General features: G+C 34.9%; 1 protein-coding gene across 2 annotated transcripts; it reads left to right on the top strand.

Moving 5' to 3' along the window:
• Positions 1 to 1,003: 1,003 nt before the first annotated feature.
• On the top strand, positions 1,004 to 26,862 carry RB195_012166 (uncharacterized protein; the record flags this gene model as incomplete). Of its 2 annotated transcripts, XM_064193905.1 has the most annotated exons (5): positions 1,004 to 1,087; positions 7,246 to 7,337; positions 21,541 to 21,841; positions 25,844 to 25,911; positions 26,535 to 26,712. In XM_064193905.1, the coding sequence occupies 5 exons, from the start codon at positions 1,004 to 1,006 to the stop codon at positions 26,710 to 26,712; spliced, it is 723 nt and encodes a 240-aa protein (XP_064051488.1). The 2 variants fall into 2 exon arrangements, with proteins under 2 accessions (XP_064051488.1, XP_064051487.1); XM_064193904.1 differs by lacking the exons at positions 1,004 to 1,087; positions 7,246 to 7,337; positions 25,844 to 25,911; positions 26,535 to 26,712 and adding exons at positions 18,069 to 18,163; positions 26,794 to 26,862.
• Positions 26,863 to 27,820: the final 958 nt, after the last annotated feature.

Here is a 27,820-nt window from a genome sequence, read left to right as displayed (position 1 = left end):
AGCTCCGGGAAATGCTCTGAGGAGGATTTTTCCCTTCAGAAGATTCGGGAGATGCTCTGAGGAGGATTTTTCCCTTCAGAAGATTCGGGAAGATGCTCTGAGGAGGATTTTTCCTTCAGGTAACTCCGATGTTTTCCCCAAAATAGGAGGATTTTTTTTATCCCTTCAGAAGCTACGGAGATGCTCTGAGGAAGATTTTTCCCTCCAAAGCTTTGTTTTTTCCTAAATTTTTCACCTCGAGGCTTAATATTAGCTCTTACCGAATAAAATGAGCTTTTTCTGGATACGGTAACCAGTTGGGTCGGTCAATTGTAGTTTCTTAAATACAATTTTCTTCTTTCTATCTAAACTTGTGCCCAAAACGGAAGGTCCGAAAACCGCCACTGCATACACTACACACGTGTGCCGTTGTGTTCTCGAGTCTTATGGATAATCCCAGGAGTTTACGGCGAAATACCCTCCATGGATGGAATGTGGACTCGATGATTAATCATTACGACATTGTTTGCGGTCGTATTCTTGTTTACCCCCAGAACCTAACGTCTATTTTATTTTTCTTTCGTGGATTTTTGCGGATTTTTGCGGACACCTCAATCGGTGATCAACGATGTGATCTTAAATTGATTGGAATTCTTTGTCAAATGGTGGTGCCTTTGATCAGATATAAACATACATAAATTATCCTCTTGCAAATTTTTATTGATTTTCTGTTTGGGTTTTAACGATTTTCATTAGGATTCAGCTTGGCTTTTCTTTTTTTTTGTCTTTTTTTCCTTTCTACCTTTTCTTTTACCAGCTGTAACTGATCGACTGTAGCTGATCCCTCCATAATATGTGGTTTTTCCGAAGATTCGATGGTTTTTTTCCGGAAGGTTCGATCGATTTCTATCTATTTAATTGTGCCAACGTTTGAAAAATGCCATCGCATCCTTAACGACGGACGACGATCGCTCGCGTTGTCCGTACGTATGTGACTAATCGGTGTGCTCGTCTGTTTTTTCACATGAACACGTCCACGCCGCGCTACGAATGTCGTCGTGGTCTTTCCAGACGAACGAACGTTTTCTCATTGAATATGCCAAGTAACGTAAGGAATGATTCGAACGCTTTGTTCAGCTTTTTTTCCTGACGTTTTTCATTTTTTTTCTGAAACTTTTCACTATTTTCTTTGAAATGTTTCAGTTTCTTGAAAATTTTCCACTTCTTTGAAATTGCAAAATGTTCCTATAGCGTTTTTTCAAGGAAGGCACATTCATTCTTCTTCTGAAACGTGAAAAAGACCATTTACTATTCATTTACTATTTACTATTTGTTTATTTTAGTGGTGACTTTTAAATATTGGTTATTTCAATCTTTAGTCAGGGTTTGATAGAAATTTTCGCTAAAATAATGTCTATTTACTACTATATTTATTTATACTAGTACTATTTTCTTTATTTTCTTTAGGTTTATTTCAATGAAAATTACAAATTTGACGATTATTGATCACTCCAACTATTTATTTACTCTAGTACTATTTACTACATATTTGTTTAGTTTGGTGATCTCTTTTCACTGTTGATTATTTTAATGTCTGTGCTGATTTGATGGAGGTTTTTCTTTAATAAGGCTGTTTACTATCTGTTTATTTATTTATTCTAATAATGTTTTTTTAACTACTGACTATTTAAATGTCTAACTAGAATTTGTTGGAAATTTTCCTGAAATTTCACTAGAAATTCCAGAATTTTGATTTGTGAACGAGCATTCATCTAGTAAACGAAATTTAAGCAGCGTCATAAAAATCGTTAGACATCCATAATAACTGAAATAAACTTATTTTTAATATGTTTATTAATTAATATTTACAATTTATGTAATTTGACATAGACATATATACATGGAGTTGCAGTTTAACCATTCTCAGCTTTTTCAGAATGCGCAAGGGTTGTTTACTAATTAATAGATTGGATAATAAACAAATTTATTTACTTATGGGTCAATTCTTTTCCTATCCAGTTCTAACGTTCTCGTGGAATCTTTTCCTCTCCAGTTCTAACGCTTAATTCATTCGCATATTTTCCTTATCTGATTATTAAGTTTTTTTTAAAGATACCTTAAGGATATTGATGCTATTTCACCCCCTATTTTTTTTGATTTTAATCGCTTTTTTGGAAATTCTCCAAATTTACAGCTTAGTTCTTTTTTTAATTAGCACTATATTATCTTTACTTTCCCCACATACTTTACTCCTTTATAGTTACTACTAGGTACTACATAAGCTCATTCTTAAAATTTCCTTAAGTGCTCTAGTTTTCCTAAGTGCTTCTCTATGATGATTTTGAAATATGTGCATATGTAGTGTTCTGAGCGTTCGTCAATAACGATTTTTTTTGGTGGAGCGCGCGAATTTCGAATTGCATTTTTTTGCTACATACATTTTCCGTCTCTCTGTGGTTAAAGGAGGGTTTTGTTAAGGGCGTGTGATCGATACAGGAGGACTATTTACAATACCATATCGTTGCTGGTAAAAATATGTCACCATTTTTATTTACAGCTCTTTATATGTGATTTTTTTGAAGGAAATAATTTATCCTGTTGGTTCAGCAGCTATGTAACTTTCGTAATGTCCCAAGAGTTTTCTGGAAGTCTCAGGTTTTCAGGATTTTTAATCGGAAGTTCTGGTCGGTTATGTACGCATGTTTCGAATAACCTGTATAGAAATCTCAAAACAAGTCAATATGTCATCTTTTCACAGTAATTGTTTACAGTTGATGACTTTTGTGATCATTTTCTGCTCCTTTTGTGAACTTATTTGCGTTTTCTTCAGTATTTCTCTTTTTTTGTGCTTTTCAAGCACTAATATAAAATTTTCAATGTGTATAGATCAATTTTCGAGGGGAATTTATTACAGATTCTCGAAAAAAAAAATTATTTAAATGCTACGCTTTATTTACAATACTATTCATGAGAATTTTTATTAACCAACGGTGTTGTATAAATAAATAAGGCGAAGATAAGATACGTTTCGGGAATTTCTGTTGGAAGTTTTGGTCTCTTCTCCATTCTCTTTTATTTCTCGACTGCTGTTGTGGGACCCTTTTATTCTAAACTGGATATTTTTGGCCCATGGCATACACATTTCCATGAAAACGTGCAGTCCACCTAGATGTTCCGGGAAAATTTATTCTTTAGAAGTCTGGACGCTTCCCCGAGTGTCTAGCAACTTGTAATTTTGAGCTGCTATTTTTGTTGTTATTTTCTAAAGATTTGGTCAATTTTCCGTGAATATCAATCTTTCAGTAAAATTCCTGGCAATGTCCTAATAAAGCCAAAGCAGTTTTAAAAGCAATAAATAGGTTGAGAGTTGTTAGCTGATTCTTATGGATTTTTTTTACCAATGCTAACATTTCAGTATTCCGTATTCTTCTATTCCTTGTTCTTCTTTTTTTTACATTAAGACTAGAGTTAAACTATTTATGTACATGTTTTTATGTTTTTTTTTGTTGCCACTGCTCATTGGGTGCTGTTCCTGGATTTGCATATTTTTTCCAGGGTAGTTCAGGTCACTTTTTCCTTCGTTGATTTTGTCCATACAGGTGGATTTAGCACCCCGTACCAGGTTTTTTAGCCTTCTCACATTCCGTTCTTCAAACATCTTCCATTCTGTTTCTGTTTCTGACTTTCGCTCCTTCTTCAAATTCTTCAATTCTCATGGATTCTTCTGATTCTTTTCAGTTTATGAAACTACATGGATTAGAATGTTCGATGTTAAGAGAAGGTCGATTTCCAAGCAATCACAGCGTTTTACCTACGTATTACCTTGATGTCTATTCAAAATTTAATGGAAAATTTTCCTTGGTACCTCTTCTCCTGGATATTCTAGAATTTCTACGGCGAAAAATCCTTATTTCCCCTTTACCAATATCCATAGAGCAGCGTCATAGAAACCGTCAAATGTTCATAATAGCCGTCATTACGTATGCAGTAATTGTCCTTAAGATAGGTAGGTTAAGCGTAGGTTGCTGGCACGGCTTTAAGTACGATATTTTCAATTTATCCTTTAATTTTCCAGACAAACTCAAAAATTTTTTTCTGTATTCACGACACTGATAATCGAGATTACCGAAATCTTTCTTAATGTTGAAAATGTCAAGTGAATTCCAGAAAAATGAAGCAAAACTTTTTTTTTTACTATGAGAAGGTTTTCCCATGTGATCGGGAAATAGTGGAGAGCTAAATGATAAGTGATGAATTTCGAAAATAAATATTCTTTAAATAAAATTGAAATAAAGGGAAATATTTTTGTACAGAAACAAGGCAACCATCATACATTCTTAGGAAGTCAATTCCATATTTTTTCGACGATTTAACCCGTAAATTCGATTTTTTGACAGCTCATTATCTAGATTCTAGTTTTTCTTATGTGTTTTTTATTTGTATTAATATTGTATTATTATTACTATTATTATTATTATTATTATTATTATTATTACTGCTATTATTATTACTATTATTATTATTATTGTTTATATTTATGTACATATTGAATGGACGTTTCCTGATGAACAAAAAGAAAACATAGGTGATTACTACATTTTTGTTACCTATTGAATATTTTGGGACTCTCTTTGCTTCATTGATTTTTGTTGATTTTTGGACATTCATTTAAAATTTATTTTTTTTTTCTTTTTATTTATATGGATTTTCCCGTTTCTCTACACATACATACGTAGGAATCTATCTGCGTTCGTTGTTGTTTCCTGAATTTTCCGGGGTTTCGTCACTTGCTGTATTCCTCCTCATTTATTTTTAGGTAGTCTAAAATAATTAATATAAATAATAAATACTATAATAAATAATTTGCACTATAGTCTCACTATACTTTCTTTCAAGTTTTCGAGACGTTCGTTCGTAAACGCTCGTTGCGTATCATTTGCGTGGGCGGGGCGTGCGTACGTGCGATAATTTCATCGACGCTCAATCAGTGCGATATCTAAGCGTCCGTATAATAGCATTGAATCTCAGCACGAACGCGATTAGTTCATGCCGCCATATTGGGCCTGTAACATCCCAGGGGGGATTAGCAACGATGGAACAGGAACGGGGGCCGGCGGTGGTGGTGGTGGTGGAAATGAATTCGATCTTTTCGTAGAGCCGTGAATAGTGTTCATTATCAGGGGTCAGTCAGCTGATGGAACGGGAAAAATTGGGAGAAATTTCCGGGAAAGAGAAAAAGAACCGCTTCGAAAGCTGCCTGATTAGAATTCTCAATAGTTGGACTGTTAGCGGACCTATATATATGTGTGTGTCCGATGTCCACGAATTCATTATTCGCACGAGAAAAATCGTAGCATTCTTCGACGAGAGTGATTTCCAGCCGGCGTCGTTACGGTATGATAATCGCTGGTTTTTATGCGATCCGAAGAAACGCAGGGTTGTTCTCATGACATTACGACCGGACTCGATGTGTTGTTTACTAAATGCTGCTCCCAGGGTTCACCTCATATTCTTTGACTCTCGAACGTTCTCTGCGATCAGATCGTGGGTGAAACATAGGTAGTTAGCTGAGAATTTTCTTGAGTTCCCGTGGAAATTTCCACCGTTGCCATATTTTCTCTATGAAATTCGAGAAAAAAAATCCTACAATGCTTTCCAGAAGTCCTCAGTCCTTTGTTTGTGTTGCAGTTTTCCTCAGTCAGCGATAACACCGGTACAGTTCCATTCTAATGTCCGGCTATTGTTTTCAACGAATTCCTCGACTATGTACTTCCTTGAATATTCATATCCATTCGAATATTCAAATGAGCGAACAACTTTATTTTCGAGCTTTTGTAGTTTGAAAACTTTATATACATAGGTTTGCTAGGGAATAATTGAGGACTTAAATGGATGTTAAAAAATAACAAATAAAAATAATAGAAGAAAATGAAAAGTAAAAATCATAAAAAAATAATAGGAGAAATATGTCATATTTTCAGATTACTTGTACATATTAGAGATGTTTTTTGTTAGTGCTGGCTCTGTGCTTTTTAATGAGGAAGGTAGACCTAGAACGTAAAGATTACAGTATTTTAGGAGCCAAGAGTCGAACTTCATAAGATTCCTCCCTATTCGCATATCCGGATGATTGTTGAGATGCGTATTCACTCGAAAAATTCGGTTTTTTGCTCGAAACAGAGAAATTATGAGCAAACATTAAATTTTCATCCAAACAGTGAAACTGCAGACGAATTCGTGATATGAAAAAATTGAGAAAACCTTTAAAAAAATACATGAAAAATAATTTAGCCATCCCTCTGTCTAAGGCATAATACTAAGGAAAGAAAAAGAAAAGAAGGAAAAAGGAAAAAAGAGGAAGGAAAAGAAATTCAGAATTTTTGGAACCTATGTCGCACGCGAGTTTTTTTTCTTTTCCTTTTTCTTTTTTTTTTTTCCTAACGTTATTCCTTGTCGAAGTCCTCGTTATTCCTTATCCTTGTTGTTAATCAATCGATATTCTGGACAACATACATATGTGCACATCTACCATTTCCTGTCCTGTCTACGAGACCAGAATCTTCCTCTACACAGTTTTTTTTTCTAAACTAAGGACTGGAGACCTTCTGTAACAAGGATCCCGTGTTATCCCCTTCAATTTGGATTCGGAATCATCCAAGGAAAACGTCGTGAAAGCAGCGATAGCACATGTTAACATATACGAGGACGGATCCACTTGAGCGGGCTCTGTTTTGATTGCGGACGTTTTTTTCTTTATCCTGGAAATTCGTCTCTATGTCTTTTCCATAGATTCAACTCTGAGATTCTTTCGAGTCTAGAACTTTCTTTTATAAACTTTTCATAACTTTTCTTTTTATCTGAATGAACATTTTTTTCCTTCTGCAATTTCCTTTTGCAAAATGAGATTCTTTCTCTTCTTTCTCGTTTTCGTTGAGAAAAATCCATTTTTTCCTGTTCGAAAATTTTAAGAATTTTCTTCTGCTGACCTTTCTTACGATATTTCAGAGTTTGTGGATCTAGTACGTCCACGACTCAATCATAAATCATTGCAGAGCATGGAGAAAAACTTTGGATCGCTCGACTTGTCATATTTTACTGATTTTTCACACTTCATCTCTAATTTCCCTGTGATCAATTCGAAATTTTATCGATCGCAATCGAAAAATGTGGATTTTCTCATTTTATTTGAATATTCGAGTATTCGCGCCGTAGAATTCACGAATAGGCAAATATTTTCGACGATGCAAATCTCGTGAACTTTTTTAGGATCAAACCATTGAAATGAGTGATTTTGACGAACTTGAAATTGAAATGACTGACGATGCCGACAGCGATGAGGAAGCTATGGGTGAAAAATGGTAAGCTGCTGCTTTTTTTTCTCGTTATGCAGTTTTTCTCAACATTTCCATCACGAAACAATCCGTTTGTGGATCTTAACTAGTAAGGATTTGAATTTGAGCCGGATTTGGATCTTCGCTACATCCTAATAAAAATTGCTTGACGTCTCTTGTACTTCAGAGAAAATTTTGTTAATGTACTGGATCTTGCTGATGGAATTAAGCGGTGTTCTATGGGAAAAGGGAGCTTCCTGGAGTTTGCTGACGAGCTCGAATAGAACAGCATTTTGATAGATTATTGCTTCATTTTCCTCCACACGCGGTCCTTACGAATACAGTACATATTTTTGTTCAAGAACGTCCCTAATGGCACAGTTTTTGTTGATCTATATGAAATCAGCGGCGACAAATTTCGTTGTAGTAGATCAGTGGGGCGCTTTTTTTTAAAGGAGTTTTCTAAAACTCAGCAGATTTTCCCTGATTTGTTTTTTTCTCACCAATTAATATTTTTGTAGGAACTTTACTGTAATATGCATCCTGTACGAGCATTAGAAACCAGTCGTTAACTATCATCAACGTTTCACATTACTAGAAAAAAAGAAATAACATTTTTTTCAATCATTTCAAATTTTTTTTCATTTTTTCCGAACATAATAAATTCAAACACTTCCGTGTCCTAAAATTTTCCCACTTTTTTCATTTTCTATCTTAGTATGTTTAGATTTTTTTGAACCTTAGTCTAACCTAGGATAGTATGGGACCTGATAGGATAGCGGAGGGTCGGCGGAGTCAACTACTATTTAAGCCGATGGTGAAGTAAGTCGTGATCTTAGTCTAACCTAGGATAGCATGGGACCTGATAGGATAGAGGAGGGTCGACGGAGTCAACCACTATTTAAGCCGATGGTGAAGTAAGTCGTGATCTTAGTCTAACCTAGGATAGCATGGGACCTGATAGGATAGAGGAAGGTCGACGGAGTCAACCACTATTTAAGCCGATGGTGAAGTAAGTCGTGATCTTAGTCTAACCTAGGATAGCATGGGACCTGATAGGATAGAGGAGGGTCGACGGAGTCAACCACTATTTAAGCCGATGGTGAAGTAAGTCGTGATCTTAGTCTAACCTAGGATAGCATGGGACCTGATAGGATAGAGGAAGGTCGACGGAGTCAACCACTATTTAAGCCGATGGTGAAGTAAGTCAGGGAAAAAGTGAAACGTCAGGCAAAAAAGGCTCCACCTTAGAACCCCGTACATAAGCACACTGATAGAAAATCTATATGATTAGATCATTCATTGAACTTCATTCACATATGCATGCAATAGGATGGATAATCGGAAATCCTACAAAAGAATCCCTTAAATACAATAAAAACCTCCACTGTGCACCTAAGAGGACAATCACAACGGCTATCAATTACTGTATTAATTTATGGAATTTTATTTCCAAAAAAAAAATGTTGGCGGGAAAAATGACTGATTCCGTTTCCTGCTTCTTTTTAGAGTTCTCGTCCGAATCGGCAAAAAAATTTCGATTGGTCGGTAACTAAATCGATAGAAATAAAATAATAATTTTATTAAAAATGATGAATTACCAGGAAAGCTCATAGTCCACATCCTAAAAAATTTTTCCATGTTGGATAAATGAACTCTGGCGAGGAACGTACCCAATCGGAAAGATTATGTATTGTCCCGAAATTTTTCCGTGGAAAAACGCATCAGGTGATTGAAAATACGTTTCGATTCGTTCTAGCGTTGGAAATGTAATCCTGCAACAAACAACAGTAGGTCCCGCAGCGAAGTGTCGTTGCGTCGAGTTTGCGTCAGAAAAATAAGCAAATAATGCAGGATAGCTTGGAAAAATAGATTGGTAAAAGGTGTCACCGATGGTTCGGTTCCTATCGTAGTATTTATCATCGCAAAGACGGATATATTTGATGAGAGCTCTGATCCCATATACATACATACATAGTTATCGGTCAGTCATAATGATCACGAATGGGACCCGGATATATGCGGCACTGATCTTCTTGCGTTGCGATGTGGAAAAATACCTAAATGGTCGGTCAGTCATAATGATCACGAATGGGACCCGGATATATGCGGCACTGATCTTCTTGCGTTGCGATGTGGAAAAATACCTAAATGGTCGGTCAGTCATAATGATCACGAATGGGACCCGGATATAATCGGCACTGATCTTCTTGCGTTGCGATGTGGAAAAATATTTGAAGGATCAAAAAGTGAAAGACTTTTTCTATAAGATCCCTTGTTAGACATTATCGCAATCCGCTAGTGAAGGATTCGTAAGAAAATGCAGTAAACGCCTGCGCATTTCACGCAAAAATAAATAACATATAAATAATAATATAATAATATATATACTCTAATTATTATGTATAATAATTGAAGTGTAGCACATATTTTAATTTTGCCTCAGAAAATAATAAAGCTCCCGCTTAGCTCAATTATTCATTTGGTATTCTTAAAATTCCAATTCAAAGTTTAAAAAAACTAAATTAAAATTTAATTTTTTAAAATTTGTTGCTAATTTATTAATATCCCAGTTCATCCGGTTTTGTTCATCTTTCGGATCAGACGTTGTTCTGTGCGTTTTCATTTCGTCTACGGTTTAACTTGTGCCCATTCATGTAGTTTTCAATTTTCTCACGGATGAAGACAAATTTCTAGTGGACTCAAGGTCATTCACTAAGGTTCATGCAACTAAGATTTGGAGATTTTTAGGATTTGGTGGGGACGAACCGCTTAAACAATTAATATATCATAGCAAAACCGCTTAAGAAGCACCCTCCGAGTGTGCAAAGAAAAACTTAGATAAGAAAATTAAATTTGAATTAAACTAGAAAATTTAATCAAAATTAGAAAAAAATTGCAAAAAAAAATTAGTCGTCACCTGCCGCTTGTGCTTCTGTTGTTCTTCGATTTGCTCGAATTCGAACCAGAAATAGTTCCATTTTAAAAAATTTAAAAGTGCTTTATTTCACTATTTTATTCTTTTTAGATATTTTTACTTTACAGTTTAAAAGTGCTTTTAATTTACTAGGTAGATTTCTGCGCAACCACGAATGTATTATATTTGCATCACGTTCTGCTCCGTTAAGCCAAACGCGATTTGTTTGTTTGTTTATTTATTCTACCGATTGTAGAGAGCGCGCTCATTGTTCTCAGAACTCAGCGAAATGAAATCAAGTAAACAAGAACCACGTAAATAATGTTCCATACATGGGTAAACAACTAAAATGTCAATAAATCCAAACAATAGTACCCATAAGATCCACCAAATATGCGCCAGATCCTTCAAAATTCCTTCCGAGACAGAATTTTGAAGAAGAAGCTTCAAGTTCGAGTTCAAGACGAGGCAGATTATTACTAACGGAATGAAAAAAACCCAGCAAATAATTTTCATTTCCACTCTTTCAGGAGAAAAAGTAAAATCGGTATAAAAATCGCGTGAAATTTCTGCAAAAATTATCCTAGTCGGGTGGAAATTGCTTGAAGAAATCCTTGAAATTATCCTTGGGACCTAACAAACGAGAATTGATCTTAGTGAAAGTGAAAAGTTGTTACTGACGCGAAACAAAATCATACGGGTGGGTTGACGCATATTCTGTGTAAAAATAGCCTCAAAATAAAAAAAAACCCTTATGGAACACTCTTTTATGATGTCATATAGTTCCTCTACGGAAAAGCTTAGTCTCAGATACAGCAATCTACATATTCCTGGATCACGACATTATTCTGAGACATTTATCATCCATAAGAGATATTTTCAGCTACTTTTTTTCAAAAATAAATTCTGAACAATAAAAAAATAATAATAAAAATAATTCAAAAATAAAATAACTCCAAAAATAACTTTTTCTGGAAAAATTTCTAAAAAAATATACCATTCTATCAGCTGTATGCTCATGTTACATAGTTTCTTTACGTAAAATTCAAGTTCCAGAAACAGTATTCTACTTTTATTCAGATCACAGGACTAAATTCTAAAGTAGTTGATATTTTTATAATTTTATAGAAATTCACATATGCATTTAGTTTCTCTCCAGAAGACCCTTTTTTTTTCTCCAATAGATTAATTTTTTTCTGCTTTTTCTAGTTCTTTTACGTAAATTTCAAGTTCCCGATACAGTATTCTATTTCCAGATCACGATGTTATCCTGAAGAACTTGGCATTTTCTCCGTTTCTTCTGTAAATTTTCACACACATTCAGTTTTTCTCCTCGAAGGATTAAGCTTTTTTAAAAAATCTTCGCTAATTAGAGGAAATTTTTGAGCACATCCTCTTTTTATTAGCTGCGTGCTAGTATGCTATCCTTTCTTCCTAGTAAATTCCGAGTTTCAATTACAGTATCCTACTTCTAGATCAGGAAATTACTCCGAAAATACTTGATATTTTCCTTCTCTTTCACGAATTTTCACTCGCATCCAGTTTCTCTCCTCAAAAAAAAAATCAGATTTTTCAAGAGGAAATTTTTGAACATGTTCCTTTCTCAGTTTTCCTCCTCAAATAAAAAAACCTAATTTTTTAGGAAGGAAATTTTTGAGCTCATTCCCTTCGATTAGCTCCGGGATTAGCGGAAAAGCTGCGCGGTTTTCTCTAATTAGGAGGGTCAAGGGTCAGGATCTTCTTACCGTATGTCGGATGATGTTGTTGACTTGTTGACGACTACGCACATGTTTTAAGGCGAAGACGTCACCCAGCCTTAGCCCAGCACACTAATAGCACTTGACCTTAGCGCTCGTTAGCGCTGCTCTACATTAACTACGTATTCATGGAAATTTCTCTAGTGTTTTGCTGAATCTACTGATTGTTTTATGCAAATCTAACTGGATTTTCCATGTTTTCCTCCGGTGATAATCCAGAATTCTGGATATGATGTAATTGAACGACCCGGTTATGCTCCCCTATTCGTCTTTATCCATCCTCCATAAGGGGTTTCCTCCTCCTCCGTCCATGGATATTAACTGCCGGCAGAGATAATTGCTTAGTATCAGGATGATTCGTTGAGTAATTGATGTGGTGGTTGTGTGGATCCAATACGTCCAACCGGTTAATTAAGTGGTTTAAGCAGCGTACAGATCTAGCTGAAAGATAAAGCAAAGTTGACATTGAAAGCTCGATCATATTCGAAACATTCGAATATTTGACAAGGTGAAATGTGCCTAAACACTTTTTCTTTGACTTAGTTCCACTGACAATAAATTCGGTTCCAATTTTTTAGAAGTGTTCGTGTTTCCTTTTCCATTCTTCTTTTTTGGTCCATCATTGGTGTATGTGAGTAAATAAATAAATAAATAGTCAAGTAAATAAATAAATAAATAAATAAGTTGAACGTTCGATCATGCTCGTACATTTGCAAATTTGACAAGGTGAAATGTGCCTAAACACTTTTTCTTTGACTTAATTCCACTGACAATAGATTCGATTCGAGAATAAAATTGATTTACTTTTCGAAAAAAAAAGTAAATGGACAAGTAAATAAATAGGTTGAATGTTCGGTCATACTCGAAACATTCGAGTACTTGAAAAAGTGAAACGTCTCAACTTTCCACTGACAATAGATCTGGTTCCGATTTTTTCACATGGGTTCGTGTTTTCTTTCTCTTTCTTCTTTTCTGGTGCACCATTGGTGTATGTTAATAAATAAATAAATAAATAAATAGATAAATAAACGAATGAGTTGAACGTTCGATCATACTCGAAACATTCGAATATTTGAAAAGGTGAAAACGCTGAACCATTCCTTTGAGTCGATTCCTCGATTTTCGATAAAATTGCCTTCGATTTTCTTAAAAATGTTCTTAATCATACTAAATGTTTTTTTTTCTTTTTCTTCCTTTTTTTCGGTGCAGCATTGGTGTATTTGAATAAATAAACAAATAAATAGATAAATAAATAAATTAAATGTTCGATCATTCGATTACCACCACCACTCGAAACATTCGAATTCAACTTTTCGAATACTTGACATGGCAAAATGTCCAAACTCTTTTGAATATTCGAATATTTCTCTGCTCGTATTTCTTCTAAGTCATTGTCCCTACGCGTATACATTTTCAAGGGCCGTTTATATTTTCTATACCTTCTCATTTGGATTCGATGTGGTTTTTAAGAAGATAATCCAGACTTCTCAAACTTTTGAATATTCGAATATTTCGAATTTGAGCGTCCAATGTCAGCGCTGAGCTTTTATCTTTCAGCTAGATCACTACGCTGACATTGAATACTCGATCATAGTCGAAACATTCGAGTATCTCAGACCACTCAGACCACGAAATGTCCGAACTTTTTCCGAACATTCGAACATTGTTGCTCTGTTCGTATTTTTCAGTCATTGTCGTCAAAACGTACAAATTTTCAACGGCCCTTTATAATTTAAATGTTTTGTTCATTAGAATTAGGTGCGAATTCTTTTTTTTCTGGAAAGATACTGTAAACATTATTCCAAACAACACCAAACATTATGTAAACAAATGATGATCGAAAAAAGTCTTTATCTAACGGTTATGGTATCTGCTTATATAATCAAACATTGAAAATAAATAGCGAGTCATAGTTGAGAGCAATTCGAAAAAAAATTGAATGTGGAACCTAATCATTTCCTGGCGAAATATTTTATTCTACACAAATTTTCCTTGTGAAATTCTTACGAAAAAGAAATCGAGCAGATCTCAGAGGAATAAAGGAAAAAGGTCGTTTTTCGGATTTTTTTTCCACGTAACATCTCTTGAAAAGACTTAACTTTTATTTTCTTCTTTTATCTTTTTCTTTTTTTTGTAGTTTTAACTCAGCTAGCTAAGTCACCTAGCTAGGAGCATTTCCTATTCTTCCTTGATTTTTCTATAAATAGCATTAAAATATCCTTGCTAAGTGAAGTTAAATTCTGTTTTATTTAATATTATTTTTGTTTACCTATTACTTTTGTTTACTCTTTTGCATATACTGAACAGTTTGTAGTGTATCTTTTAACAATTTATTGTCAAATCTCATCGAAATATGTAGATTTGTGCTTTTGAGAATTATTTCCCCCACTGCAGAATGAAAAATAAAATTTGGGCTCGAAATTGATTGTAAACAAGAAGAAAAAACATTATACTGTGTGATTTTTGATCGTGCAAAGCAGTAAATGCTTCTTTTACTCGTACGATGAAATCCAGGCGCAGCCGGGAGAATTTTCTTAGAAACTTGAACTCGTGGAAAGTTTATGAAATATGAATCCACCTATCTTTTTTCTTCTTTACTCTCAAAGTCAACTGAACAAATATTCGTATAGTTGTTTTTTATTGTTTCGCTGAGCGTGTGCTGCAGAAATTCATATTCGTATAGCTGCCGGTTTCAAGCGAAAAACTTCGTTTATGATAAAAATTTCAAATTCAATGTACTTTTACGAAATGATGTACGATTTTCTTTTATGGCTGTAGTTGTAGTTTTAGGAGAAATTAAAAATCATATGGTTTTTTTTTTAATTCTGAATTTTCACAAATCGAAAAATTATCCCGGATTAGTTTGTCTGCAAAATGGTCATATTTCCATATTTAATTGCTTTACATGGTCCACTAGGTATGATTTTTTTTCTCTTTTATTTTTTTCTTGGATAAAATAGTTAAGTTTTCTTCTTTGTTTTCTGTTTTTTTTTTGAAATATTAAACTAAGGAAATGCTTAAATTAGTCGTAAAAGTTAACTTCCATCGGTAGACCAGTTTCGAATTCAGATGTGAGTCATAAATCCTTTTCTTTCTTTAAAGGAAGGGGTAGCTTTCCAGAATTTTGCCCACCTGGTCGACTAAGTTAAGTTAGTTAGTTAGTTCAGTTAACCAGATAGGTTCTTCTAACATTTTTTGGTTGAAAAAGTCGTCAAAAAGTGTATGAATTGAATAATGTTCTCTAGCATGGAAGGCACCACCATAAGATGATGATTCTATCCTAGAAAGATCCTAGAAAAATTCGAAGAGAAATGTCGAAAGGTGCTGATGATGCGGTATTGGAGTTAAGGTCGTAAAACCGTGGATCTTGATCCGTGGATATCCTACAAAAGAATCCCTCAAATGCAATAGAAACCTCCACTGTTTGGTCTAGAGGATTCTCATCATTTCTACTGAAGTAATAACTGTTCTGTTCCAATTTCTGTTCTGTTTTGTTCAAGAGAAAAAAATCGAATAATCCGCTCCTGAGATTAAGAGAAATCCTCCTTCGGGGAATTTTTCCGAACAAGGTACAGAGCTGGAGAGAGAAAGGGTGAAAATTGGAACTTTAATCAAATAATTAATAATTATTAAATTCTAATCCATGTAATTTAATTTAAAACTTTCATTTTTATTTTTTCTTTCTCAATTCCCCTTGTAGACTACCAGAACCAAATGAGATTTGAGATCAAATTGAGGTAGTACATAGCTGCTCTCATTTCGATAAAATTTAATTAAAAACTAAATAAATAATTTAAATAAAAACTAAAAATAACTAATAATAACTAAGTGACAATTCATTTAAATTGTTATGTTAAATGTTTTTTTTTCTTTCTCAATTCCCCCTGTAGACTACCAGAACCAAATGAGATTTGAGATCAAATTGAGGTAGCACATACATAGCACTGCTTTCAGTTCGATAAAATTTGACATGAGTTATCGATGAGGCGATTCGTCATGCTCATCGAATGCATGTGACGCCTTCGGATGATTGATGATGTATCCGTCGCTAATTCCATCGATATCCATGCAACAATCGCGCACGCGCGTCAAGCTCACAACGCTTTAAATCACCTATAAATTTGTGGCAGTTGTCCATAATCCGGAATCCTACAAAAGAATCCCTTGAATGCAACTGAAAACCTCCACTGTTTGGTCTAGATGGAGGACAACCACAACGGCTATCAATTACTGTATTAATTTATGGAATTTTATTTCCAAAAAAAAAAATGTTGACGGGAAAAATGACTGATTCCGTTTCCTGCTTCTTTTTAGAGTTTTCCACTGAATCCCAGTTTTTCCCCAGTTGGTCGGTCCCTTTCCAACCATCATTTTGTGTGTCTTTCGAATGTTTGAATGTGTCGTGTTTGACCGCAATTAATTCAAGAGCATAAATCACTTAGTGCGGGCGCGGCGACCATCACCGAGAGCAGCTTACTGTATCCGATATGAACATGTGTACGATGTATGTAGTACGTATAATGAAGTGCTCCATCCATGTGCACTTCATCCTCACTACTATACAACTCGTCCGTCAAATTTGACTAATCTTGCTCTCGTGTAGCCACGAATAGCGAACAAAAGCAAAAGCGTGTGCTCAATTCTTGATGGGACTCACGATGTAAAGTGCAATCATGTGCGTTCAAAGAGAAGAACATGGTCATTCAAAGAAAAGTGCACTTTGAGGAGTGCTCACGCACAGAGTTCGTCCAATTAACCACTGCTTATTCGGCGTCGGTACTTATGTTTACTTGAATGGCCGCGACACGCGTTGTAGCCAAAGTTCTTTGGATGCGAACCGCCGTCGTCGTACACACGTCGACACTTATTTTCTCCTAAACGACCGTAATTCACATCCGATTTTGACGAAACAAAAAGAGGAAACCTAGCTGACCAAAGACTGTTAGAGTCGGTACTTATGTTTACACGGATGACCGCGATACGTATTGAAATCATAGTTGTTTGGAATCGAACAGATCAGTGCTTTAGCCTTCATTGCTTAGGTTTTACGAATTTCTCTTTGATTTGAAGAAAATGAAAGATAGAAACAGAATGTGTCACGCGAAGAACGTCCGCCAGCGCTGCGGACGCGTCGCGGTCGCGCAGACGAACATAATTGGCGGCGACTATGTCGACCGCCTAACCGGGCAATTTTTCAATGTGTGATGCCTGAATAGTAATAGAATCTTTAGACTACTACTTACCATTATAAAAAAAAAATTCTTATGTCCATTTGAATAGGCTAGGATAATCCAAGAACGGAAATCTTTAGGAGTTTACCGTGTTTCCTAATGTTTGCCCCGGACATTCTGGACAATGGTTTTTCGAGCAGTCGAAGTCCACAAAGAAATAACATGATTTTCCAAAATTCTCCTATTTTTGTGAGCCCACTTTTTTTTTGATTTTCGACAAAATTCCCTTGTCGTTCCGGAACAATTAGTTTTTTGGGGAATTTTTTAAGGTTCGGCTGGAAGTTTTGTGATTAACATGCAACTTCTGCCCTAAAATCCCTCTCCGACGGATTATTGCGTTGGAATCGGTCGGTGATCCCTGATAGTGGTCAAAATTAATCCTTAAAGATATCATGGAAAAGCAAATGAGCCGCTGATTTCAGGTATATTTCCGGAATTTATTTTTAATAAATCTAGGATCTAGGATTTTAATAAATCTAGGATCTAGGAGGGTTTTAGCAATTGTTGAGTCTAGTCGTCGCTAGCTCCAAGAAAATTCCTCGATTTTTCCATTTGTGTCGTGAAATCGAGAAAATGTCCGACTTTATCTCGTCCGTTTACTTCTTTTACCTCACCGTTTGTCCATATGTCTGTCATTATTTTCGGCACAACCACCGGAGTGATTTATTGACCGGATCGTGCCAGGACTAACATTGAACATCCGCTGCGTGCGTGGAGGACACATGAATTCAACACGCGATTTGTTGAACATATGGTCGGTAGCGATAGTTGGAGCCGGCAGCGGTTGCGCTGTCGGAATCATCCCCCCCCACCTCCACCCCAGCGCCGAATTTAAATTCGCGCTTGATTGCTCATGAGATGTGTTGTCGGCTATTGTTTCTCGTCGGACAGGTGCACATGTAGCGGCGGTTGGTTCCCCCACCTTCTGGAAGCGCACAAAGGATATTGGTAGGTACCGCTTCCCGTTGACTGCGGTGTCAAGTCAACAAGGTGTAAATAACTGCGGAATTATTTAGGTGACTATAAACGGGGTCTTCGATTGATGCTCAGGTTACGGTAGAACTCTAGAAAATGTTGAAAATTCGTTTATTTCCGAACATAATTTGTGAAAATAGCAAATTTCTATGAATTTTGAAACTAGAAACCGATGGAGAAGTGAAAGTGCATGGATGGACCTATCTTTAAACTCACTTTCTGAGGATTTGTGAATAATTACGTGAAGAAATAAAACGAGAAAAAAGATAAATGGATCTAATTCTTTGTTATTGTAAAGAGCATAGGCTGGAAACCCTGGATAAGTCCTTTAATATGCAGGTGTTTCAACGTTTAAGTGGCTAGGCTGGAAGGAAATGTTACCACTGTTAAGGAAAAGGGTAATATTTCCTTTGTGAAATCTTCCGAAGGGGAATTTTTTTTGACTCATTCAACATGGGAAAATACATTACAAAAGCAGCTATTGAGGTTAATTTTACCTATCCGCTCTTGTTTTTTTTTCTGGAGTTATTCTATAAGTAAGTAATTCTATAAGTAATTATTTATGATTCTTTTAGACAAATGGACAAATGAAAAAAATCATGCCTTGAGGGAAAAAAACGAGGAATTTTCAAAATTTAATTTTTCTGTAGATAATAAGTCGATCACGCGTTTAACAAAAAATTCGAATTTCAAATTTCTCGATTAAAATTCTCTTTCGTATCACATTTTTTGGATTTTTCTTCTCCCTCCTTCGTTGCCTCAAACTATTCCCCGTCTATTTTAAGGGATAATCGAAAAAATAGCCAATGCCCCGTATATTTACGTAATAAGACGAATTTAGAAAAGAAGAACTTTGAAATAAACTCTAAAATTTAAATTAAACTTTTTAATTTTTAGAATTCAAAGCATGATCCACACCCCAAAGGCAGATAGGACACGGTGGGTCCAGCACGGCCGAGATTATGCCCTAACCATTGGTTGATCCACTCGTCAACGCGTAAGAAGACCCTTAATCCTGAACAACGTTTTGCGGTCGTTGATTTTAAATCTCAAGGCAATTATTGGGTTACGGTAATTGAAGGTGGTCCGACGAGTTATGCGAAATTCCTGGATTTGTTCTTGTTGTTTGAAAAACGAGGACGAGGATCAACCGATAGATCATCAATAGCCGTCAGGAATGGCAGCTATCAATTCGGCGGACATTCCCTTCGTCTTCGCCTCAACTCTACCATTTGTCTCGTTCTCTGCGTCTGCGTCTCTCGATTTAATCCACTATTTCGCGGATGATTAGTCCACTATTTACATGGATATATGTAGCTGGTCACGGAAATAGCTAATGCGCGATTTTCTCCTCGTCGTATGCTCGGTGGCCCTTTTGTTTCGAAGCACACGCTTGCGTGCGTACGTATGTTGTACGTTCACTGCGTCTCTGCGATATACATGCTATTTTTGCGCATTCATTCCCTAAATCCTCGTCCGTTCTCTTTACGACCGCGTTGTGTCCATGGCAATTTAGACTCTTCATCATTTCGCGGCCATGGTCATAAACCACGGGATTATGTGTTTAGATTTTGTTGCTTCAACTTAAACGGGTCTGTCCCCTGGATTTTTGTGGTTGTTTTCTTCTTTCTTCTTGGTTTTCTTTTCTTTCTATTGAGCTGAATTGATGCGGGAATTTTTCTGGATTTTCTAGAAGGGAAAAATCTGAGAAAAAACTCCAACAGTCGTTTCACGTCAACCACACATATGTATAGGCAGAGCTGTTTCGAAAAAAAAAAGCTGAAATCGATTTTCTCGAAGAATCGAGACAAATTTTATCATATAAATTTTTTTACATGTATTTAATAGTATTTTTCCTACTATTTACAGTAGATTATAATTATTTGCTTAAGTTTACATAGTTAATGTGGATTTCTTGAAAAAATCGATAATTATGTTTATAGTTGTTGTTCTCGTTGTCGTTGTTATTATATATTAATTCATTTTCCGAGTTAGGACAAGAATTGCTGGTTGATTTTCCTGTGAAACCTAAAAATTTAAAATATAAAAAATGTGAAACTAAAAATGTAGAGTTTGAATTTTGAAATTTTAAAATTCAAGAAATGTAAAATTAATTTGAAATGCTTGAAAAAATTCTAATGCCCTCATGAAATTTCTAATTTTTGCTCTTCAATTTTTGTTATATGTTATATCGTTGTTATTTGTTGTTACGTTTCTATTTATAATAAGTCTTTTTGAAAAATAAATACAAATAAATAAATAAATAGAGATATTTCTACAAAATTGCTCATTGATCGAGTATTATGTTACCAGCACCGGCAAATTCATTGATTAGGATGAGATCAAAAATGTTCTCAGCTCTCTGGAGCTGAGATGATTCTTGAAGTGAATTCATCCTGAATATTTCTTAATATTTAACTAATTTTTAGATTCGAAACGACGTCAAAAGTCGTTTTGAATCTAAGAATCGTGAATGCTCAAAAAAAAACCCCTGAGGGGATATATTCTCTGACGAATTCAAGTCGCAAAAGCGTCAAATTTACTGCACGAAAATCGTATTTTCGTTTGCACTCTTTTCAAAAATTGTCATTCTCGTTCCCGCAAAATCAGGGAATATGTCCATGAAAAACGCTCGCCTCGCTTTGTACTCTATCGATTCCAGCCTGATTTCACAAACATTGTTTCCGGGGAAACTCGTCCAGCCGGAATAGCTTCGAGTTGCCGTTGTTGCTGTTGTTGTTGAATTTAATGCGATTCGTCGCATATCTGAACATCTGGCGAGTGCAGACTTTCACATTCCACTGACATTGGTTCATCCATACTCTTCCGACGGACGTTTTTTCCTCCGAGTTCAAACTCATTTTATTTTTATGAATTTTCAAGATTTCTTGGATGTAGCGAGTTTAAAGGAAATTTAAATTTTGTTCCTGACACTAATTTTCTACTCGAAAAAATTAACGCTAATTTAAATTTTCTTGTTCCATCCATCTTCGATTTTTTTCGAGTTCAAATTTGTAAAAATTTAATTTAAATTAACCCGAACTCCTGTCACATACAAGAAATTAAAATTGATTTCTTGGATGTGACGGGTTTTCCTAGAAGTAACAGGTTCGAGAGAAATTTAAATTTTATTTTATAGTAGTCCGTCACGTAAAAAAATTCACTTAAATTTCCGATTTTTTGATTCCATCTCATCCATTTTCGATTTCTTTTAACGTTCAAACTCTGATTACAAAATTTTTGGATGCAGCGGACGTAAGAAAATTTGAATTCTATTTTACGGTAGTCTGTGACTCGGAAAAAATTCCCTTAAATATGGAAATACTGGACTAAATTGTCTAAGTTTTCAGCATAACCCTCCTCTCCTCATTGCTACCATCCGGATCGTGCCTCTATCCACTACCAGAATCGTTGTGCCGTCGTCACTCCACATCACCGTTGTCGTCGCCGGAATACGAGGAAAAACCCTCCGCTCCAACGGCTCTGACTATACTATCATCTGCCGAAGAAGTTGTGGCAAATTGTGCCGCTAGTAGCGACGTTGAGGTGGAGCACGACGACCACGACCACGAACAGCTACCACCTCCAGAGCAGGAAGAGCGCCAGGAATCGACAGTACTAGAGCCGGAACCAGTGGAAGAAATTGAGCAGGTACGTTTCTTTTGAGTCATTCATATCAGTCGATAGCTTACGCGTGGACAAATAAATGTGTCATTACGTCTACAAACGCTATTCGGCATGCTTCACATTCTTTCTATTTGGCATCGGTGTTTCGTAGTTGGGTTTGTTTTTTTTTTCGAATTATTTTACTCGTTTTTCTGTCTTTCCGCACTAATTAACAGGTTTTTCCGAGCGTAGATGATAGGAATGTGCTTTTTTAATTTAATTTTTTTTTTGCATCCTTCTACCTCCCGTTTCTTTTTTTTTGAATATTAGCTAACTCCTCCCTTGTTTCCTCGGATCCTTCTCTTGTTCTTTTTAATCCCTCCTTTCAATATGTCTGATTTTCTAAATCTTATTTCAATCCAATACTTATTTTTATTTATTTTTTAAAATATTTCTATACTTTTCATATGTGTTCGATTTCCTAAATCTTATTTCATTCCAAAAATTCTCTTTTTCTCTTTTTTCTCCCTCTTCTCTCTTTTTTAGTGGCTGTGCCCACTAAAAAAAAATTTTTGTTAAATTCTTGGCTCTACAGCCAAAAACTTGTGATTTATGGATTTGGGGGCTGACTTCAATGACATTATTCTGTTTATGGTCGGCTTAAACGCTTTCAACTCGTCCCCGGCTCCTTTTCCTCACTTTTCCTTTTTCTCCTACTTCGATGAAATTGAAACTGATCAAAGCTAAATTATTTCCAATGAATAGAACGGAATTTAATTCCTCGGATATTTTGTTTGTGAAATTTAGAGCCTAGAAATATCTAGGAAGAATTTTTTAAACTACTTTTTTGAAGACCTAATTGATTGAACTTATTGATTTTTCTTCAAATAATCAACGTGTACCCCTTGAACTCTTTTTCACTTTCTTTCCTTCCCTCTTTTTATGTATTCGTATTTTTGAAAACATTTTGCGATGATAAAATTCGTGATGACTAAATTAACTAATTGCGTCATATAGGACGAAATTTAGACTCATAAAATTTTTTTTTGTGAAATCGAGCGCTAAAAAATGTTGCTAAAGAGTTAAAATTAATCAAAATCAAAATTTAATTAAATTGTAATTAAAGTTAAATAAAAAGGTTTGTCGACAATGAGATAAAAATTTGTACTTTGTTCCATTCCAAAAACAGACAGAACTTTCCGGTAGACCTAATATTTAGAAAGAATTTTGACAAGTTTTTTTCTGGAGTCTGGATTTCTTTTTTTCTTCTTTTTCTTTTTTCCGATCCAGTGACATTATTAAATTTTTTCTTTTTTCAAAGAATAACCAAGCGGATTCTGAAAATCCTTAAAAACTCTAGAAATAAAAATCAAAAATAAAAAAATTTCTTCCTTCTATCTCTTTGCATAGAAAGTGTAAGTGTGCTCTATTCTTTTTCTATTTCTTAGTACTTTGATGCCGTACCGTTAAAGATCATTAATGAGGCGAACGCCAATAAAAGCAGCAATGATTCGTGACTGATTAATGGGACGAGTCCCAACCTGCGGTGTACACATACTCGGTTGCACGTGCACGTCTACTACATGTGTGTATGTTTATGAGTGTACGTGTGTATGTGTGTGCCGAATGCACATTTCTATCAAAATAAAACACCTGCCGGCGAAACTACACAGAATAAACGTGAAAGTACATTGCAATACGCATAAATCATCCGAGAAACCCGCTGAGGATGCGCAATGGGGTGGCGGCGGTAACCCCCGGGCATCGAGCTCAGATCGGGCTGAGCGATCGGCGGCGGCGGAGGCGGTTCGCTTCAGGAAACCACGCCGAGGAACGACGACGCCGCCGCTGATATGATCTCATCCATCGGAGAATTTGATGCGAGCCCGGGGCTGTCAGAAATGGCAACCGCTATCGAATTCAATTGGTGTGCTGCGGTGAGTTTTGGTGCTTTACGCTTTAGGAAAATGTGGAGAAATTGTTTTCGCCGCAAGAATTCACATTGACATTTCTTTAGAGCATTTTTACTTTGAATTCTGGATATCTGACGGTGGTTCTTCGTTCTTTCCCGAATGTCTCCTACTTTTTCCTATTTATCCGATTATTTCCTAAACTGAATCTTATTTCACTGCAATATTTATTTCTTTATTTTTCCCATGGAAACATCAATTTCAAAATTTTATGCAATATTTCGGCACTACGCCACAAATAGTTTCTCAGCTTTTCCTATTTTCTCCTACTTTTTTCTACTTCCCTGATTATTTCCTAAATTGAATCTTGTTTCACTGCAATATTTATTTGTCTGTTTTTTCCAAGGGAACCCTGTTTGCAAATTTTTATGCATTATTTTGGCACTATTTACGTCACAAATAGTTTCTCAATTTTTCTTATTTTCTCCTTTTTAAACTTTCAATACGGATCTATGCCTTAATAAATAAATAAATAAATCAGAACTCAACGAGAAACTGGAGAATCAGTCAGCAACTGGAGAATCATTTGTTCTTCTTTGTACTACAAAAAAATCTAAATATTTGTTTTTTATCTTTATTTTTATTTTTTTAATGTTCAGTACGGTATCCGTCATCAAATCACATGTCCATAGCTTATTTCCCTCTCCCTTTTTCCTGTTGTTAAATTTTTCTTTTTGCTTCAAATGTAACATGAAAATTCTACGAATATCCCTCAAAAACGTCAAGTTTTGCAGGAAATTCGTGTAAAAAAAATTCCCAAAAATTCCTGTCATATACACCTTTACCTTCCTGAATTTTGCTTTGACTTCTTTTTTTCTGCGATGTCATCGCATCCGCCGTCGGTGCTGCTTTGGAGAAGCCGTTACGTGCTTCACAGCGCGCTTAATCCACTTTTGCTGTTTAAAATGACTCGCACACGGATATGTCGCTGGGGATTGGATTTTTCTTGAATTTTTTGGATTACGGGGACAACGGAGTTTGCGATCTTATCGAAGAGTTGGGTTGCTTTTCTTTAGCGAATGCGAAATATGGATCCAGGATTTAAGAAGGACTTGAAGATCATTGATTCTGGAATAGAAATTATAAGCACTGAAAATGATAATTGTTTGATCAAGGTGGTAATTGATTATTATAATAATACCAAATACTAAAAATAACAAATAAAAATTCTAGAAAAAATACTAAAAATACTAAAAATACTAAAAAATACTATATACTACGCTAAAAGTTAAAATAATTGATAATCAAAATACAATAATCGGCGATGACGATTTAGCGCTCTTCCTGTTCCTTTCATATCGCCGCATCCATAGAACAAAAAAATTTCCTAGTTTTTTTCTTCTTTTTCTTCTCTCCTTTTTACTTGTTATAATTTTTTTCTACGCCTGTCAGTCAGTTCGATGTTTAGTGAAAGTGATTGGTTTAAGCCCACGTTTTTCTTTTTCTGAACCTCTTCATTTTCAAGTCATGGGAAAATCCTTGCGAAGGGAAAAGGCCCCGTGAAGAAACGTGTTCTTGGCTCTTAGCCAAATTCTATCGACTGCGACTCTTTTACGTTTTCCAGCCGAACGCAGTGTTATATGGATAAAAATACCACCATCTAATCCTTACTTCACTTTTTTTTGTTGCTTTATTGATCGGCCATTAATATCGTAGCCTTATCTATGGTAGTATCAGTACTGTACATAGTTGCTACTGTTTTGTCAGAAGTAATGGTGCTATCTTACTCCTGAAAATTCCTAAAAATTTTGTCCTGAAATGAAATTGAAAAAGAGGATGAGTTTGAATGATGATAAATAATTTTGAAAATGAAAATTGAAAAACTCGAATATCATCCAGAAATGAAACTGAAGGAGAGAATGAATTTGAATGATAACATTTTGGAAACGAAAATTGAAAAAAAATGAAGTGTTGTTCTGAAATATTGAATTTTTTTCGATATATATACTTTTTTTCGTAGCGTGCGTAGTTTTCCAGGAACCAGCAGGCCCCGGCAGGTGGCTGCACACACACACAATCAAAAGAACTAAGCACTCAACGTGTGCGGATTTTGAGTGCTTTTACGATCTTTGTGTAGTCGATCAGCTGCGCTCGTGCTAGTTGTCCTCCTGGTTCTGTTTGTGTTATGTTACGAAAGCCGAAAAGGTGTTTTTTTTCCTTTCGCAAGGTTCCGACGAGAGAATTTTCTTTGTTTTTCAACAATTTCTAGACTTAGCTGGACACTTTACGTGGAGGACTCCTCTTGTTCGCATACATATCTCCTAATAAAATAAAAAAAAATAAATTAAATAAGAACATAAATAATATAACGTAGGAGTTTTCATTTACAGGAATCACTCAACGGAGTGGTAACGGAAAAAAAACCGTTAATCTCATTTCAATCATAAACGTTGTCATCTTTGATTTTTTTCCCTTCTTGTCGCCTTTTTTTGAAAATTTTCTGTCGACAAATTGTCGCTTTTATTGGTTAAAATAAAGTTAATGTAGTTTAAAGTTAGTTAATATAGTTTAAAGTTAATAAAGTTAAAAAATTGGGAATAGTCATTGTGATCATCATCATTGCAACTTTTAAAATTCCATTCGAGCTAAATACTTATTTTATTACTATTTTTATTTTTACTTCGTTGTTTTTATTATAGTTTATTTTTATGTTCATTTTGTTGTTCTTATTATTATTTATTTTTATTTTTATTGCTACTAATGTTAATATCGTTATTATTACTATTGCAAATATTTTTACTTCTGTATCCACTATATTACTCTGTCAGATTTTTGCCACTATTATTATTTTTTCTATTATTATTATTATTATTATTATTATTATTATTATTATTATTATTATTATTATTATTATTATTATTATTATTATTATTATTATTATTATTATTATTATTATTATTATTATTATCATTATTATTATTATTATTATTATTAATTGGCCATTAATTACTACTAATTGAGCGCTTTCTACTCAGGACCACTTGTACAATATTTTGTCGAACCTTGTTTAATTTTCTCCTTTTTAAGATATGCACCGTGTTATCAACACTGTTTACCATTCCACCACAACGTTTTTACGTGTGTTCAAGCGATTAGCGAGGTTTAGCATTTTTTGGCCAGCTGCCAATGCCGTCGTACACACAAAATTGTGTACTTTTGCATCAAACCGTATTTCGTTTGAAACCAAGCCGATAAAAAATCGGAATCTGTCGAAGTGGGTTTTCCTAATAGGCGTTGAGTTTCTCTGATTTTCCACTTTCCCTAATCGATTTTATTTTATTTTTGATTTTTTTCTTGGAGATTTTGAATGCAGTTTTGTGTTCTAATGCACAATTCGATTTTAGAAATTTTAATTTAAAAGAATTTAATAATTTAAGAGAATTTTAGAGATTTTTGAATCTGTTTGAACAACTAAGAATAGGTGTCTTTTTAAGTGTTTTCAGAAAAAAAAGATTGAAAAAGGATAACTTTTTCGAGAAGATAAAAATAATAAATAAGTAAAAACGAGAAAAATGATTCTTTTAAAAAGCCTGGCTAAAAACATGTTTGTTCGAAAAGCTGTATTTCCGAAAAAAAGTCAACTTGCTGATTTATCCAAGAAAAAAGAAAGAATTTTTCCACAAGGTGTTTAATAAATAGGATCTCATGGACTTATGTTGACATAATATCTTTTAAAAAAATTGTCATTGGAGCACGAGATTAGCCATGGGACAGTTTAGTACGATTCTGCTGAGTCATCCTTGTCCATTATTGATAAGACAGTCATTTTCTGTAGGATTACTCATCGAAATTCCACCCACGATGACCGTATATGGAATTTTTTACGTTTGATGACACATTGATGGATTTGTACTTTTTATCGGATGAGACCCTAGAGATGAGATCTCCGTCAATTTTTTTTGGTTGGTACTAAAATTCACTACTAATCATTCAACGCGTTTATACTTCATCCCATCTACTGAAGTGCTCCGAACGAGAAAATCCGAGCATTTTCCCTCCCAGATGCTTCGGAATGCTTTCTTAAAGCTTGTCTTACCGGTAGAAAAATAAATAT

Source organism: Necator americanus, chromosome III (genome assembly GCF_031761385.1).
Source record: "Necator americanus strain Aroian chromosome III, whole genome shotgun sequence".
In the NCBI taxonomy this organism is placed as follows: Eukaryota; Metazoa; Nematoda; class Chromadorea; order Rhabditida; family Ancylostomatidae; genus Necator; species Necator americanus.
This window is presented reverse-complemented; position numbering and strand designations above follow the sequence as displayed.